Below are 12,531 nucleotides of genomic sequence, written 5' to 3' on the forward strand. Positions count from 1 at the left end.
TTATTTGAATCTATAAAATGAAACAAATAGAAAGTTTCATTTAAATCTATTAAGCAGCTGGTGGAGGTACTACAGTAAATAACCTTCTGAACAGTTCAGTAAATTAAAGGGAAGTTTAGTATTTCCTTAGAGTCTGTTGTTGAGTTTGATGCTTTAATTTTAAGCACTTGTAAGACATAAGAGGCCGGTAAACATGACTTAACTATCCTGTGTTTGAGGTTAAATATATGTGTAAGTAAACGGATAATTTAACATGCAGGTAACATGTCAGTGACAGTAACTGATCATGTTTTCTACTGTGATGTAATATTTACCAAACAAAGATGATCAAGAAGAGTGACATCATCCCAAGGATTCCTCCAAGAAGTGACCACAATGGGAAGGAGCAACTATTCTGCCCTTCTGGTAGATAAACAAGATCAATATGAAACAACACAAGAGTTAAAGTAAACACTTGCCTTAAATATGATTCATTTTTTTAAAAAGACATAAATCTGTCACATAGAAATATTTTCTGAGCTTAGTTCATTACTTTTGGTACTTTTCGGAGTTCAAGTGGGTCTCAACATCCACAGCTGTAGTATTTAAGTCAAAGTTATAGATATACACAGTTATGTTTAATAAGTGAATAACACTCATCATCTTGCTACAGTCCAGTGTTCTGTTGGGTTCTGATGCAGGTATTGTAAGAGTCACTAATAGAAATAATGGCAGACCAAATGATTAAGCAATCTTCTTGCATAAACTTTTGTGCCTGCAGTCACTTTGCACAGACTGTGCCTTCAGCTTCCTGTTGACAAACTTCCTCAATGTGTTTAAATGTTTCTGCTTTAATTTAATGAGTCATTTATCAGTTGAACCACATGGCCAAAAGCATCCATTTAAATGTATTTTCTTTCATCACCAGCACCAAAATCATAATCACATATTGTGAGAAACGTCTCAGTTACACCACAGTAAGTACAGTTTGGCTGTGATGCAGCAAAAGCAGGTGGCTGATTCTTCACACCTGAATTTATTAGTTAGAGATAGCAATTATTTTAAGCCTGCTATAAGTAAATGTCACATATTCTTCTGTTTCTTTGTTAGCTAACTTAAGAAGTAAATATTATGAATGTTTTATGTCTATGCTTTGTGTTAACATAAGTGTTTGGGAATCATACATGTGAGCATATTTTGCAGCTTTAAATACTCAGCTTCACAGAGCTGCTTACATAGCAGCAGACTCTAGTTTTACTGGATAAAAGAACTTGTTTCCTTTGTTATAAGAACTCAATGATCTATCTACAAAGAAAATTCAATAATCAATTCTTTAAAAACAAAATATCATGATGTTCTTGCTGTGTGCTCCATATCTAAGATAATTATTTAATTAAATGCATTTATTCATTTTAATCTTTTTTTTTCCTTTTGACTGCTCTATAAAAGTTATTGTGTGTCATTATGTAGCCACACCCAGGCCTGATTACTGCCACACCTGTTCTCAATGAAAAAATCACTTAAATAGGACCTGCCTGACAAAGTGAAGTAGACCAAAAGAGTCACAGATCATCCACCATCCAAGGAAATTCAGGAAATAATAAGAAACAAAGTAATTGAGATCTTTGAATCTGGAAAATAAAGTTTGGTATAAAGACATTTCTAAAGCTGTGGGAATCCAGCGAATCACAGTGAGCCATTATCCACAAATGGTGAAAACATGGAGAAGTGATGAATGTGAAGCTGATTAATATTACCCCAAGAGCGCAGCAATGACTCATCCAAGAGGTCACAAAAAACGCAGAAAAACATCCAAAGAACTGCAGGCCTCACTTGTGTTTATTAAGGGTAGAGTTCATGACTCCACTATAAAAAGGAGACTGGGCAAAGATGGCCTGTATGGCAGAGCTCCAGGATAAAAACCACTGCTGAGCTAAAAGAACATGAAGGCTCAGCTCTGTTTTGCCAGAAAACATAATTTTGATGCTCAACACTTTTGGGAAAAAACTCTGTGGACCAACGAGACTTTTGCACATCTGAGTTTGGGTTTTCTTTGGAATAAGCAAAAGCATCAGGTCTAGACATACAGATCCAGCAGTTCAAACAAGATAAAATGAGTTTTGGACAAGTTGTAGGTGAGCAATAGAGAAGAAAAGAAAAGAAAGAGAAGGTTGATGCAAGGGGTTCTGCTGTTGAAACGGGGTCTAGCAACATGGCTTCCATGTGCCATCTACCTCCTGATGTCACTAAAGCAGTCAAGGAGAGGCTGGACGGAGCATATACCAGTGTACTTTAGTGCAAAATAGTGTACTTTAGTGCAAAATAAACTTGACTGTTGTCTGCCAAACAATGAAAGGAAATATGTTTGGCAGCAAGTAAAAGGAGAAAATGAGAGGTCCAAGAATGAAGCCTTGTGGTCCCCACTGGAGGGGGGGGGGGGGGGGGGGGGGGGGGCAGCAGAGGTGGAGATAAAACCATCATTGCTGACACAGAGATGAGGGTCTCATGGTCCAACGTGTCAAAGCACACGGTTCCCAAAATCAGTTGCTGAAAGAATATCATTAAATTCCCTTAATAGTGTTGGTGTTGTGGTAAACACAGTGTTGTGGTGAGTTATATATGCAGACTGTAACACTTTCAGGATTGCATGTTCATCTAAGAAGGATTTAGATTTTGATTTAGGCATTTTTTCCAGGAGCTAAACAAAAAAGGTTGCTTTGACACAGGGCTAAAGTTTGACAAAGCAGAATCAAGGCTGGAGTTTTTCAGCATGTGTTGCACAACAGCATGTATAAAATGTTTGGCACTACTGAAAAATTCAGGGTCCTTCAAAGTAAACCAAATCACTGTAACACCATTTTTAAAATATAAGACATTTTATAACAAAGTCATGTCAAGTCAATTTATTTATAAGAACAATATTGAAAAAACAGTAAAACCATAAGACAAGAAATAGAGAGAGTAGAGCTGTTGTTGTGGTGTGAAGTACTTGCGGCTGGTAGCTTGTGAGTAAATAAAATGGCTCAAAACCTCGACCCGTGGACTCGCCGTGTCTCATTCACACCACATTCTTGAAGTCAGTAGATGATAGAACTGATTCACCCAAAGTTTATAAGAATCTGACCAAAAATAACTCATTTAAATACCATTTATTTAACACCATCAATCTGAAATATGACTATAATTTATTTCAGTTTCGTGGGTTCTCCTCAAAGGATGAAGAAAGAAGTGAAGCAGAGCCTGAAAACGGCACTCAAATCCAAAAAGTGACATCACAGTAGATCTTAACAACAGACACATTATTGGTTAAATTGCACTCGACACCAAAAGACAAAACTCTAAATCACCATTTGAATTTTAGTGTTCCATCATTCCACACTAACATGAAAAAACATTTCATTGAGCTCATCATCAGACAAAGCATCCACAACAATACTCGGAGGAACAAACAGGCACTAATAAGAGCCTTATTAGAACATCCAAATCAGAAAGCTTACAGTAGTTTATGCTGTGTCTCGCAGTGGTTTTTATATTATGCCATACAGATTTAGGGAAATGCTGCTTAGACATGCAGCTCATACATTTAAAGATAAGATACGAATGTAGTCTGATATACAGAAAAGTAATGGCATTTGCTCTTCAATGTGATCAATGTAACTGTGCAGCAGAAACTGAACTGCTGGGTCGATATTGACCTGTTTTAACATTTATGGTGTGCTCAAGGCCAGAAAGGCCACTTTATGTGCTGTCTGGATCATATCACTCGGAGGAGTATTTGTAGAGTTCAGTGTTTTGTGGTCTGGGCAGTGGTATATGCTCATAAATAAGGGCTGAACATCAGACTAAAACAAAATCTGCAAATATTTGAAGTTTACACTCTCTAATTCTTAAGAGTTTTTTGTCAATCAAGTTAGATTTTCATGTGGAGTTTTCCTTCCTTTTAGATGTTGCAGCCAGAGATTAGGGAGACACTGTATGAATTGCAATATTGTTTTGTAAGCTTTACAACAGAGCTTGAAGCAATATGTGTTGGATTAAAATCCACCAGAAACTTTCTCTGTTCCATGAAACGTTGGGCGTGGTCAAACAGTCATATTTGATTAGAGGGAGATTTGTAATGAAGTGAGGTGATCTGGAAGTATCTGACCGGCCACTTTAACGAGAGCTGGTCAGATTATCACTTCACAGGTGAACTCTCAACATCATGTTGGTGATGTTTCTGATCCAGTGATGTTTCCAGAAATCTTAGAAAAACTTTATTCTACTAGTGAGACAGATATGCAAGCATCTAAATTAAGTTTAAAGGGAAAGAAGCAGAAACACCTCCCCCCCCCCCCCCCCCCCCCAAAAAAAAAAAAAAAAAAAAAAAAAGTGCAGGAAGTGGTTTGCTGGGTTTACTTCATTGATTTCTGTGTTTCTTTGTTAATGGACTTTGGTAATGTAATGTCTTAACACAGCTGTTCTCACTTATTCTGACCTCAGCGTACAGTTCCTCTTGACCATGAGCTCTCTGTGTTAAGCTGTTTTCTGGCTTGTTGACTTTCACCTGTGCGTACACCGTATCCTGCTGCTGTCCTATGTCCTGCACTGAGACAAAGGATGCTTCATATCCCAGCACAGAGAAGTTGATCTCTCCATAATGGATGTTTTCTTCCCCTCCTTCTGTTTTACTTGTCGGCTCTTCAACAACCAGCTCTTCACTTGTTTGACTCTGTGAAATAAACCAGGAGGTTTTGTGGCTGCATTTCAAACCATTCTTATTGCTATTTTCAGACAATTTAAAGTGAACAGATTGCCCTGATGAAATTAGTAATCATCTGAACAAACTAAAATGTCGTATTTTCCTACCTGAGTCTCTTGCTGAGTTTGGTACTTTAACAACCTGAGAGCTCTGCTGTAAAAGGTAGACACATCAACTATAGTCACTTGTTTGTTAAATATTTTTGTGAGTAAAGTTAAGCCTGAAAGGACATTAAAAAAGGACATTTTTAATATGTAGCTAAAATATCCGTGACAGTAGCTGAACATGATTTCTGTTTTGATGTGAGATACTTACAAAGCAAAGATAATCAAACAGATCAGTAAGATCAACCCAAGGATGCCTCCAAGAAGTGGACTCAGTGGTAAAGAACCATTATTCTGATGTCCTGATAGAAAAATATGAAAAAGAAATAATAATAATGTTCCCAAAAAAAGATGTTATTTAATTTGCCACATGGTGTAGTTTAACTTTACCTGCAACAGTCAAATTAATCTCTGCTGATGTCTGATTACCCAGATCATTAGTGGCCACACAGTAATAAACTCCTCCATCTGTTACATTGAAGCTGTAAATCTCTCCTTCAGATACTTTCACAGCTCCATCTCTGCTCTTCTTGAACCAGGTGAAGCTGCTGACTGGAGGTTTGGCTCTGCTGGAGCAGGTCAGGTTCACCCAGCTGCCTTCTGACACCAAACCTGATGGACTGATGGATGCTGAGGTGTTTTTAGGAGCATCTGGAGGAAAAGATAAAGTCCCATAAATGATCATATGTTGACAAAGTCCAACAATAAACTCTGATTGTCTTACATGAAACACTGAGAGTCTCTTCTGTCTCTGCTGTCTTGGTGTCTTTTCCTTGGTTCACAGGATATCTGGCAGAGCAGCTGATCTTCTTTCCATCATGTGTGTCTGACAGAGTGATGTTCTGCTGGATTTTAGTTGTAAAGCTACCATCTGTGTTTTTCTCTATTTTGTTGTGAGAGTCTTGTTGGAGATTCCAGGTGAGTTGAGGAGGGGAGTGTGGACAGGGAGTGAGAGCTGAGCAGGTTATAGTGACAGACTCCTTCTCCTTCAGGTCACCTGAGATTGTAATATTGGGCCTCCAAGGAGAATCTGTGGTTTCACATCACAAACGTATTTGTAAATCAATAATAGAGAAATACAGCAAATACAGACAGAGCTCAGTGTAGGTGTTTGAAAGTCCTCATACATGTTTCTACTGTACAATCGAAAACAAATGTAAAATGTATCAGATTAGATGTATTCAGATTATATTATTTGCAGAAAGTAGCAGACATGTTTGAGCTCTGGATTAGTGTTGTGATAATACAGGAAATACAGTCAAGACAGAGAGTAATGTGGGACTTTTGCTGCATTCAAGGAATACATTTTATTTAATTTTTTTACAATATGTTTATGTCATCTATCCTCTAAATATTGTTAACTACTTATTTACTTTTTTGCACAGTTTCATGTCTTTTAGGGTTTATTTTTCTCTTTCTGTTTCTTGCAGTTTTGATGGAGTCTTGGTATTCGCATAATACAGACTATAGTCCATATGTCTACGTATGTTAACATTGTGCAGTCAGGTTGTGTTTTGTATGTGTTTACAAACTTTACTAAGCAACATTTATGCTGAAATGAAAAACCTTTTTTATTTTTGACTAAATCCTTTTATTGTTCACAAAAAAGAACACAAAAAAATCATCTAAATACAAAACAATTACAGAAACATATTTTTGTTATATTGGACTTTGTTATGTTGGATTTGTTTTTTGTTGGTTAAAACAAGGCTGCATTTAACTTTATATTTTTGTTTCAATAAAAATTGCATCGACTGATGAAAAGAAATGTATCTTACCTTTAATTGTTATTTTAAGAGGATCACAAACAGCTGTTGCTCTGTAGGGCCAGTTCATAATTCTGAAGTAGTATGTGTTTGTATAAGTTGTGGTTAAGTTGGAAAACAGAGTGGTGCAGTTTTTCTCCTTCAGGTTTCCTGTAATATTCATTGGATAGATGTTAACTGTCCTACTGCTGTTGAAGATCTCATTGTTTGGAAATGTATTAACATTGGAGTGATTTTTAATCCACACTCCAAAGACAGATCTTCTGCTGTCAAACTTTTCTTTTCCGGTTTCACTAAAGTTACATGGGATTTGTAAACATGATCCACTCAGAGCTTCCATCTCTGTTGGTGCAGTGATGAAGAGGTCTGAATACTCAGGACAAGCAGTTGAAGGCTCTGCAAAAAAACAAACAGAGTTTATCATTAAAATGTTGAAATCTCTCAATTCTTTTTCTCCTGTCCTCTCAACATCTTCAATATAAAGTTAACTGAATGTAAATGACTGAAATGAGACGGCTCACTTGGAATAAAGAGGAGACTCAGTAACATGATGCCTGTCATGATGTTCACAAACTGGACTGTCACAAAACTCATCACCTGGAAAAATATGAAAAAATACATGAATCCAGTGATGCATAAGGAACATGCAAATTCTTTTAAAAAGTAATTTGTTATTAAAAATAGAAACACAATATCACAGTCTGATATAAACAAAACTGCAAATGTGTTTTCTTACCAAATGATCAGACTGCTTCAGCAGAGAGATGACGAAATAAAAGTCAACGTGTGATTTCAGCAGAAGCACAGTGAGTGAAACACTTCTCTGTTTGGATGTTGTAATGTCAAAGCAAACAGACGTCTGATGTTCCCATCATGCACTCCAGTTTTTCAGATGCTGTACTCCTCATCTGTCTGCCTTAGATGTTCTGATTTTAACTGTGTTTGTGATTAATTTATAGTTTACCTGAGTTTATCAATATCTCATGTAGACACAGGATTAAAACCATAGATGCGTGAAGTAAATAACACTGATCTCACAGTGCAATGTGCTGCTTGCATCCATGTGTGTGTTACTTTGACATAAATCAATTTTAGATGCTTAAGAGAAAACAATCTTAAAGCAAACATCACACACAAAGAAGTAATAAAGAGGCCAAATGAAGAAATTGTGTTGCAGAAAGCTGTGTGTCTACAGCTTTGTACACACACAGGTTGTAGAAACCTGTTGACCAATTTCCTCAGTGTAGTAAACATTTCTTCCTTTACTTTGTGCTTCAGTCGAGACATTCAACCAAATGCAGATACTGGAATTTATTTAACTTTCATCATGTCTCGAGTGGCTCTTTCAGTGCCACAATTAGACACTAAACATGAGAAACTACACGCTAACAGTAAGTGCACAACACACAGACAGAAAGTATGAAGTTTAACGTCCATATGTTAACACTGAAAGGTTCAAAGGGTCCACTGGAACCCTAAGTTATTTTTCCTTGACCTTGTGTGTGTATTTTCTTCCTTCCCACTTCTCATAAGTGTTCTGGTACCCCAACATCTGACACGGACACTCATATTTTTGAGTTAGGTAGTCTTGTGTAGCATTGATTGTTTAAGCTGGGGACTATTACTGGAGGCATTATTTTTCTGTAACACTGTGGCTCCTCTGAAGTATCACACTTTAGGCCTCAGAGGGTAATTCTACAAGCACTAATAATAACATTAACCTCCTAAGACCCGAACTCTTCCACAGCATGCATTTTTAATTTCTCTTTGATATTTGGGCATATTGGGACTTGATGAATGTAAAAACAAAGAATTACCTGATTTTTTTGGGGGGGTTTTAACCTGATTTTTGTTTCTAAGAAAAATGAGAGCCACAAATGAGGATATTCGTTTAAAATTTTGATAGAACAGTAGCAGTATAATGTCCTCGTAAGTGGATATCAGGCCATTGTAGAGCAAAATTGAGTATTTTGGTCTAAATAACCCAAAGATGTGATGTCCACATATGTGGACAGCAGGTCCTAGGAGGTTAACAGAACTTCATATTAACTCACATCGTGGTTACATAATCACACACACAGCTGACCAATCAGCATGATCAAAATACAGAAACATGCTCAGTCACATTAACAGTGACACCCAGCTGACACACATGCACATTCACACACGGACAAAGAGAGGCAGGTCTACTCTTCAATGCAGCACTGAACTGAATACATCCCGTAATAATATTTAGGAAGGCAACCTGCTACTGCAGTCCAAATTTGGAAGTTGGCTGTTTGATAATCAAAGTAGGAAATAGTAATGAAAATCTTTCAGCTTTGAGATGAGATCATAGAAGATCGTTCATTCTGGTAAATGTCCCTGGTCATGTGTGTGGAGCAGCAACACATGATAGAAAGCTCCTATCTCTCCCCTCTTCAACTGCTGTACAAGCTCTTCTTTATCTACAGCACAGACGATGCTGCTGGTTGTTTTGAGAACTGTTCATCGAAAGTGTTTGAGCACTGACTCATGAAACAAGCTGCGAGGTTTGTTTTCTTTTTCTCTCATGTTTAGATTATTTTTCTAAATGCATGGCTAAAGACAAAGGGTTCAGCTGCTAAGCAGTCACATAGATGTGGTTAGTACCTGGCAGTTAGATTTGATAGGCTAAACTGTTGCAGGAGGAATCTCGGTTGAGAATGATACTAAGGTTGAGCTTAATTTATTTCTTCTTCTGCTCATGATATTATTTTCTGACAAACTCAACCTGCTCTGTTTCACCATCATTTATAATTTCATCTATATTAAAAGCAGCAAGCAAAACATACATTTCTGCTCTCATTACAAAGCACAGCTGTATACTGAGTGAACACAAAATATCACTCAAAATATTTCCACTCAAAGGTTACTTGACAGTTAGAACCAGAAGACAAATTGCTTTTTGAATATTTGGTGTTTCCTTAACACATTTAAACAAAAGACAAGAGACATTAATACATTTATTCAAAATTAAATTAAATTTTTGCTGACAAACCAATTTTCAGTTATGGCCAATAATATTGGAAGAAATCCTCTGCTGTTAAATATTCCTTGAATGAAATCAAGAAATTATTATTTTAATTAGAATGTACTAAAAGTGTTAAAATGAAAAAAACCTTTCTGCAGTAAATAAAATGCTATTTTAAGACACATTGTCCTTACTTGGTGTGTTATGGTGTGACTCTGCTCTTCTATCAGTTTTCTGTCTCTGGTTTGTTGGAGCATCTTGATCTGAACCATCTGACAGAAATGAAAAAAAAAAACCCTTCCTTTTTTGACTTATTGCAGACAAGTTAATCTGTAGATTTGTCCTTTGTTCACAATTCAAAGACATGCTCACAAGCATTAAGACTACTAATGTCTTGAGTATATGAAGGACACCAAATAATATCTCAGAGTGTTCACCTGTAATGCAACAAAGGTCAAAGAAGTTTGAGCCTAAAACTTCCTAAAACATAAACATTTAGACAAAACACTGTCTCCATTACCTTGCAAGGAATACTACAAAGAAAAGAGGTAAATCATGAAAAGATTGAACTCAGTAAAATAATTATTACTAACTTTACCTTTAACAGTCACATCAATCTCTACCAATGACCCAGATCATTAGTGGTCACACAATAATGTTACATTCAAGCTGTAAATCTCTCCTTCCGATACTTTCACAGCTCCATCTCTGCTCTTCTTGAACCAGGTGAAGTTGCTGACACCAAACCAAATTTTAGCCATCATCTCTTACATATTAACATATAACATAATGTAGTCCATAATCACTTTGTATGATTGAGATCAGGACTCTGGGTGATCTATTTATGTTGAGTGCAGTGATGCTGGAATAGGAAGACATGTTCTACTAGAAGGACGTCCTGAAGTAGACTTAGGAAACACAGATTCACATAATGAGAAAAGGCTTCTTACAGACAACTGTACAAGAGTTCAGTAGAGACACATATTACTTGTAGAAACACAAAACAAAGAATCAGCTCTTCTGCCCCACTCTGTGATGATTCAACGGCACATGAATAAATATTAATAATTCAAATTTAAGTCATTTCTCCTTATCATCAGCCTCAGGGTAACCTTCATTTCCTCTGCTCTGTATTCCTCATTCTCTGTCACATACTCTTGCTCACTGTCTGCTACACAGACACACGCTCTACAAAAAATGAAGTGGTTTAGTAATACATGAAGATGTTAATGAGAGTGTATCACTGGGGTATTTTAAAAATGCTATTTCATCAGCCTGAAACACACTGGCTTCCCCAAAATGCTTTTCTTACAGCTTGACAGCCACTGGTAAAACATACAATTAATCTAAGGCTTAACATTGGTAGTGCTTTTACTTACCTTAGTCCCCTTCCAGTAAAATATGTTGGTGGTAGTCCGATGGTATCGGAACTGTGCCGTCTACTAAAAAATGCTGAATGACAATGTTCAGCCATTTGTTTGAGACCTCAAGCTAAAGCGCACTTGGGTTCAGCAGCAGGAACAAGATCCAAAACACATCAGTACGTCCACCTCCGAATGGCTTAAGTAAAACAAAATGCTGACTTCGGATCAGCCTAGTCAAAGTCTTAACCCGTACCTGAATCAGATGCTGTGGCATGACTTCAAAAACAGTTCATATTGAAAACCCTCCAATGTTGCTGAATTACAGCAATTCGCCAAAGATGTGTGGGCCAAAATTCCTCACTAGAGGTGTAAAAAGCTCATTGCCAGTCATTGCAAATGCCTGATTGCAGTTGTTGCTGCAAAGAGTGCCCGACCAGTTATTAGGTTTAGGGGGCAATCACCTATTCACATACAGCCATGTAGGTTTGGATTTTTTTCCCCTTAATCATAAACACCTACATTTAGTATGGAAGAGGGTTAGGGTCCCTGGAAGAAAAAACAAGAAAAAGTGGGCACGTCTTTTTTTTCAGAATTCTGAAAAAAAAAAAAAGATCTGAAACATGTAAGTGTGACAAAAATACAAAAAAAAAAAAAAACCCCAAACAGGAATTCAGGAAGTAACACGTTTTCACACCATAGAGAGTCCTCTTTGGTGACATCTGGTGGTCAAAAGTATGAAGAGCAGCTTAATCCTAAAACTTGAACTGCTTCATGATGATGACCTGCTCTGCAGAGCTGAGCTAAAGCTTCTGTTTAACATCACGTGACAGTTGTAATAGCAGGCTAAAAATTTTGGTGGTTTGAACATTATGTCTATTTGAATAATAAAGAATTTCATTATAGGTTGGGAGCAAGCTTGTGGTGTGAGGTCCATGCCTCTATGTGCTCATGTAATTAACCAGTGGACCAATTATATAAAATATACAATAACTTATATGTATAGTTTATTTCTTATGTATATTTTTGACCTGGGGTTGCTTGTGAACTAGTTTTTATTTATTTGTCTATCCATGAAGCCAGGTATCTAACCAGACGCTCACTCGGGATTTCATGACCTTAGCATCCAGTAATACAGTGAGGAATCTTGGAGTTTTTTTTGACCAGATTATGTCTTTCTACACATATATTAAATGTAGGCTACTTGTAAGACTTCTTTCTTCTATTTGTGCAATATGTTCAAAATTAGAAACATCTTGTCTCAGACCAATGCCGAAAAACTAGTTCATACTGTCTTCCACAGCATGTCTTTTGTCTTGTTTCCATCCCCTTACCTCTAAATGGTCAAATTAGGCAGTCTCACTCACTGTCCAAGTGGTCCATCTGATCATATCCATGGAACTTTTGTTTATGGGTACACCTGGGATAAACTACCTCTCCCCTCTCACAGTAACCTGCTCAGTCTCTTGAACACTGAACTCCAGAACTCTGATGGAGAAAGGACAGCAGCTCTTACCATGTCTGGTCTAATGGAACGAGCAACAGGTGCATGCTCAGCCAGCACTTATAGCACCTCAATCTGGATTTT

At 37.1% G+C, this 12,531-nt stretch overlaps 1 protein-coding gene across 2 annotated transcripts; it reads right to left on the reverse strand.

Annotated features, from left to right (window-relative positions):
• Nucleotides 1-4,331: 4,331 nt before the first annotated feature.
• LOC146511190 (myelin-associated glycoprotein-like) lies at nucleotides 4,332-9,854 on the reverse strand. 2 transcript variants are annotated; one of them, XM_085172964.1, is made up of 8 exons: nucleotides 9,777-9,854; nucleotides 7,112-7,187; nucleotides 6,603-6,986; nucleotides 5,549-5,854; nucleotides 5,215-5,475; nucleotides 5,036-5,126; nucleotides 4,828-4,873; nucleotides 4,332-4,690 (listed from the first exon to the last, which is right to left on the reverse strand). In XM_085172964.1, exons 1-8 carry the CDS (start codon nucleotides 9,852-9,854, stop codon nucleotides 4,379-4,381), a joined length of 1,554 nt encoding a protein of 517 aa, XP_085029090.1. In that variant the 3' UTR covers nucleotides 4,332-4,378. The 2 variants fall into 2 exon arrangements, with proteins under 2 accessions (XP_085029090.1, XP_085029091.1); XM_085172965.1 differs by lacking the exon at nucleotides 9,777-9,854 and adding an exon at nucleotides 7,327-8,218.
• Between the last annotated feature and the right edge of the window lie 2,677 nt (nucleotides 9,855-12,531).

Source organism: Neolamprologus multifasciatus, chromosome 9 (genome assembly GCF_963576455.1).
Source record: "Neolamprologus multifasciatus chromosome 9, fNeoMul1.2, whole genome shotgun sequence".
In the NCBI taxonomy this organism is placed as follows: domain Eukaryota; kingdom Metazoa; phylum Chordata; class Actinopteri; order Cichliformes; family Cichlidae; genus Neolamprologus; species Neolamprologus multifasciatus.

What these genes read in the sequence shown, in the direction of transcription:
- LOC146511190 (XM_085172964.1), bottom strand. Translation starts at nt 9,854, where the DNA reads ATGGTTCAGATCAAGATGCTCCAACAAACCAGAGACAGAAAACTGATA. An exon ending in TCTTAAAATAACAATTAAAG is followed by an intron (nt 5,855 to 6,602) that starts GTAAGATACATT and finishes GTGAAACCACAG; the next exon opens with ATTCTCCTTGGAGGCCCAAT. An exon ending in AGAGACTCTCAGTGTTTCAT is followed by an intron (nt 5,476 to 5,548) that starts GTAAGACAATCA and finishes CTTTTCCTCCAG; the next exon opens with ATGCTCCTAAAAACACCTCA.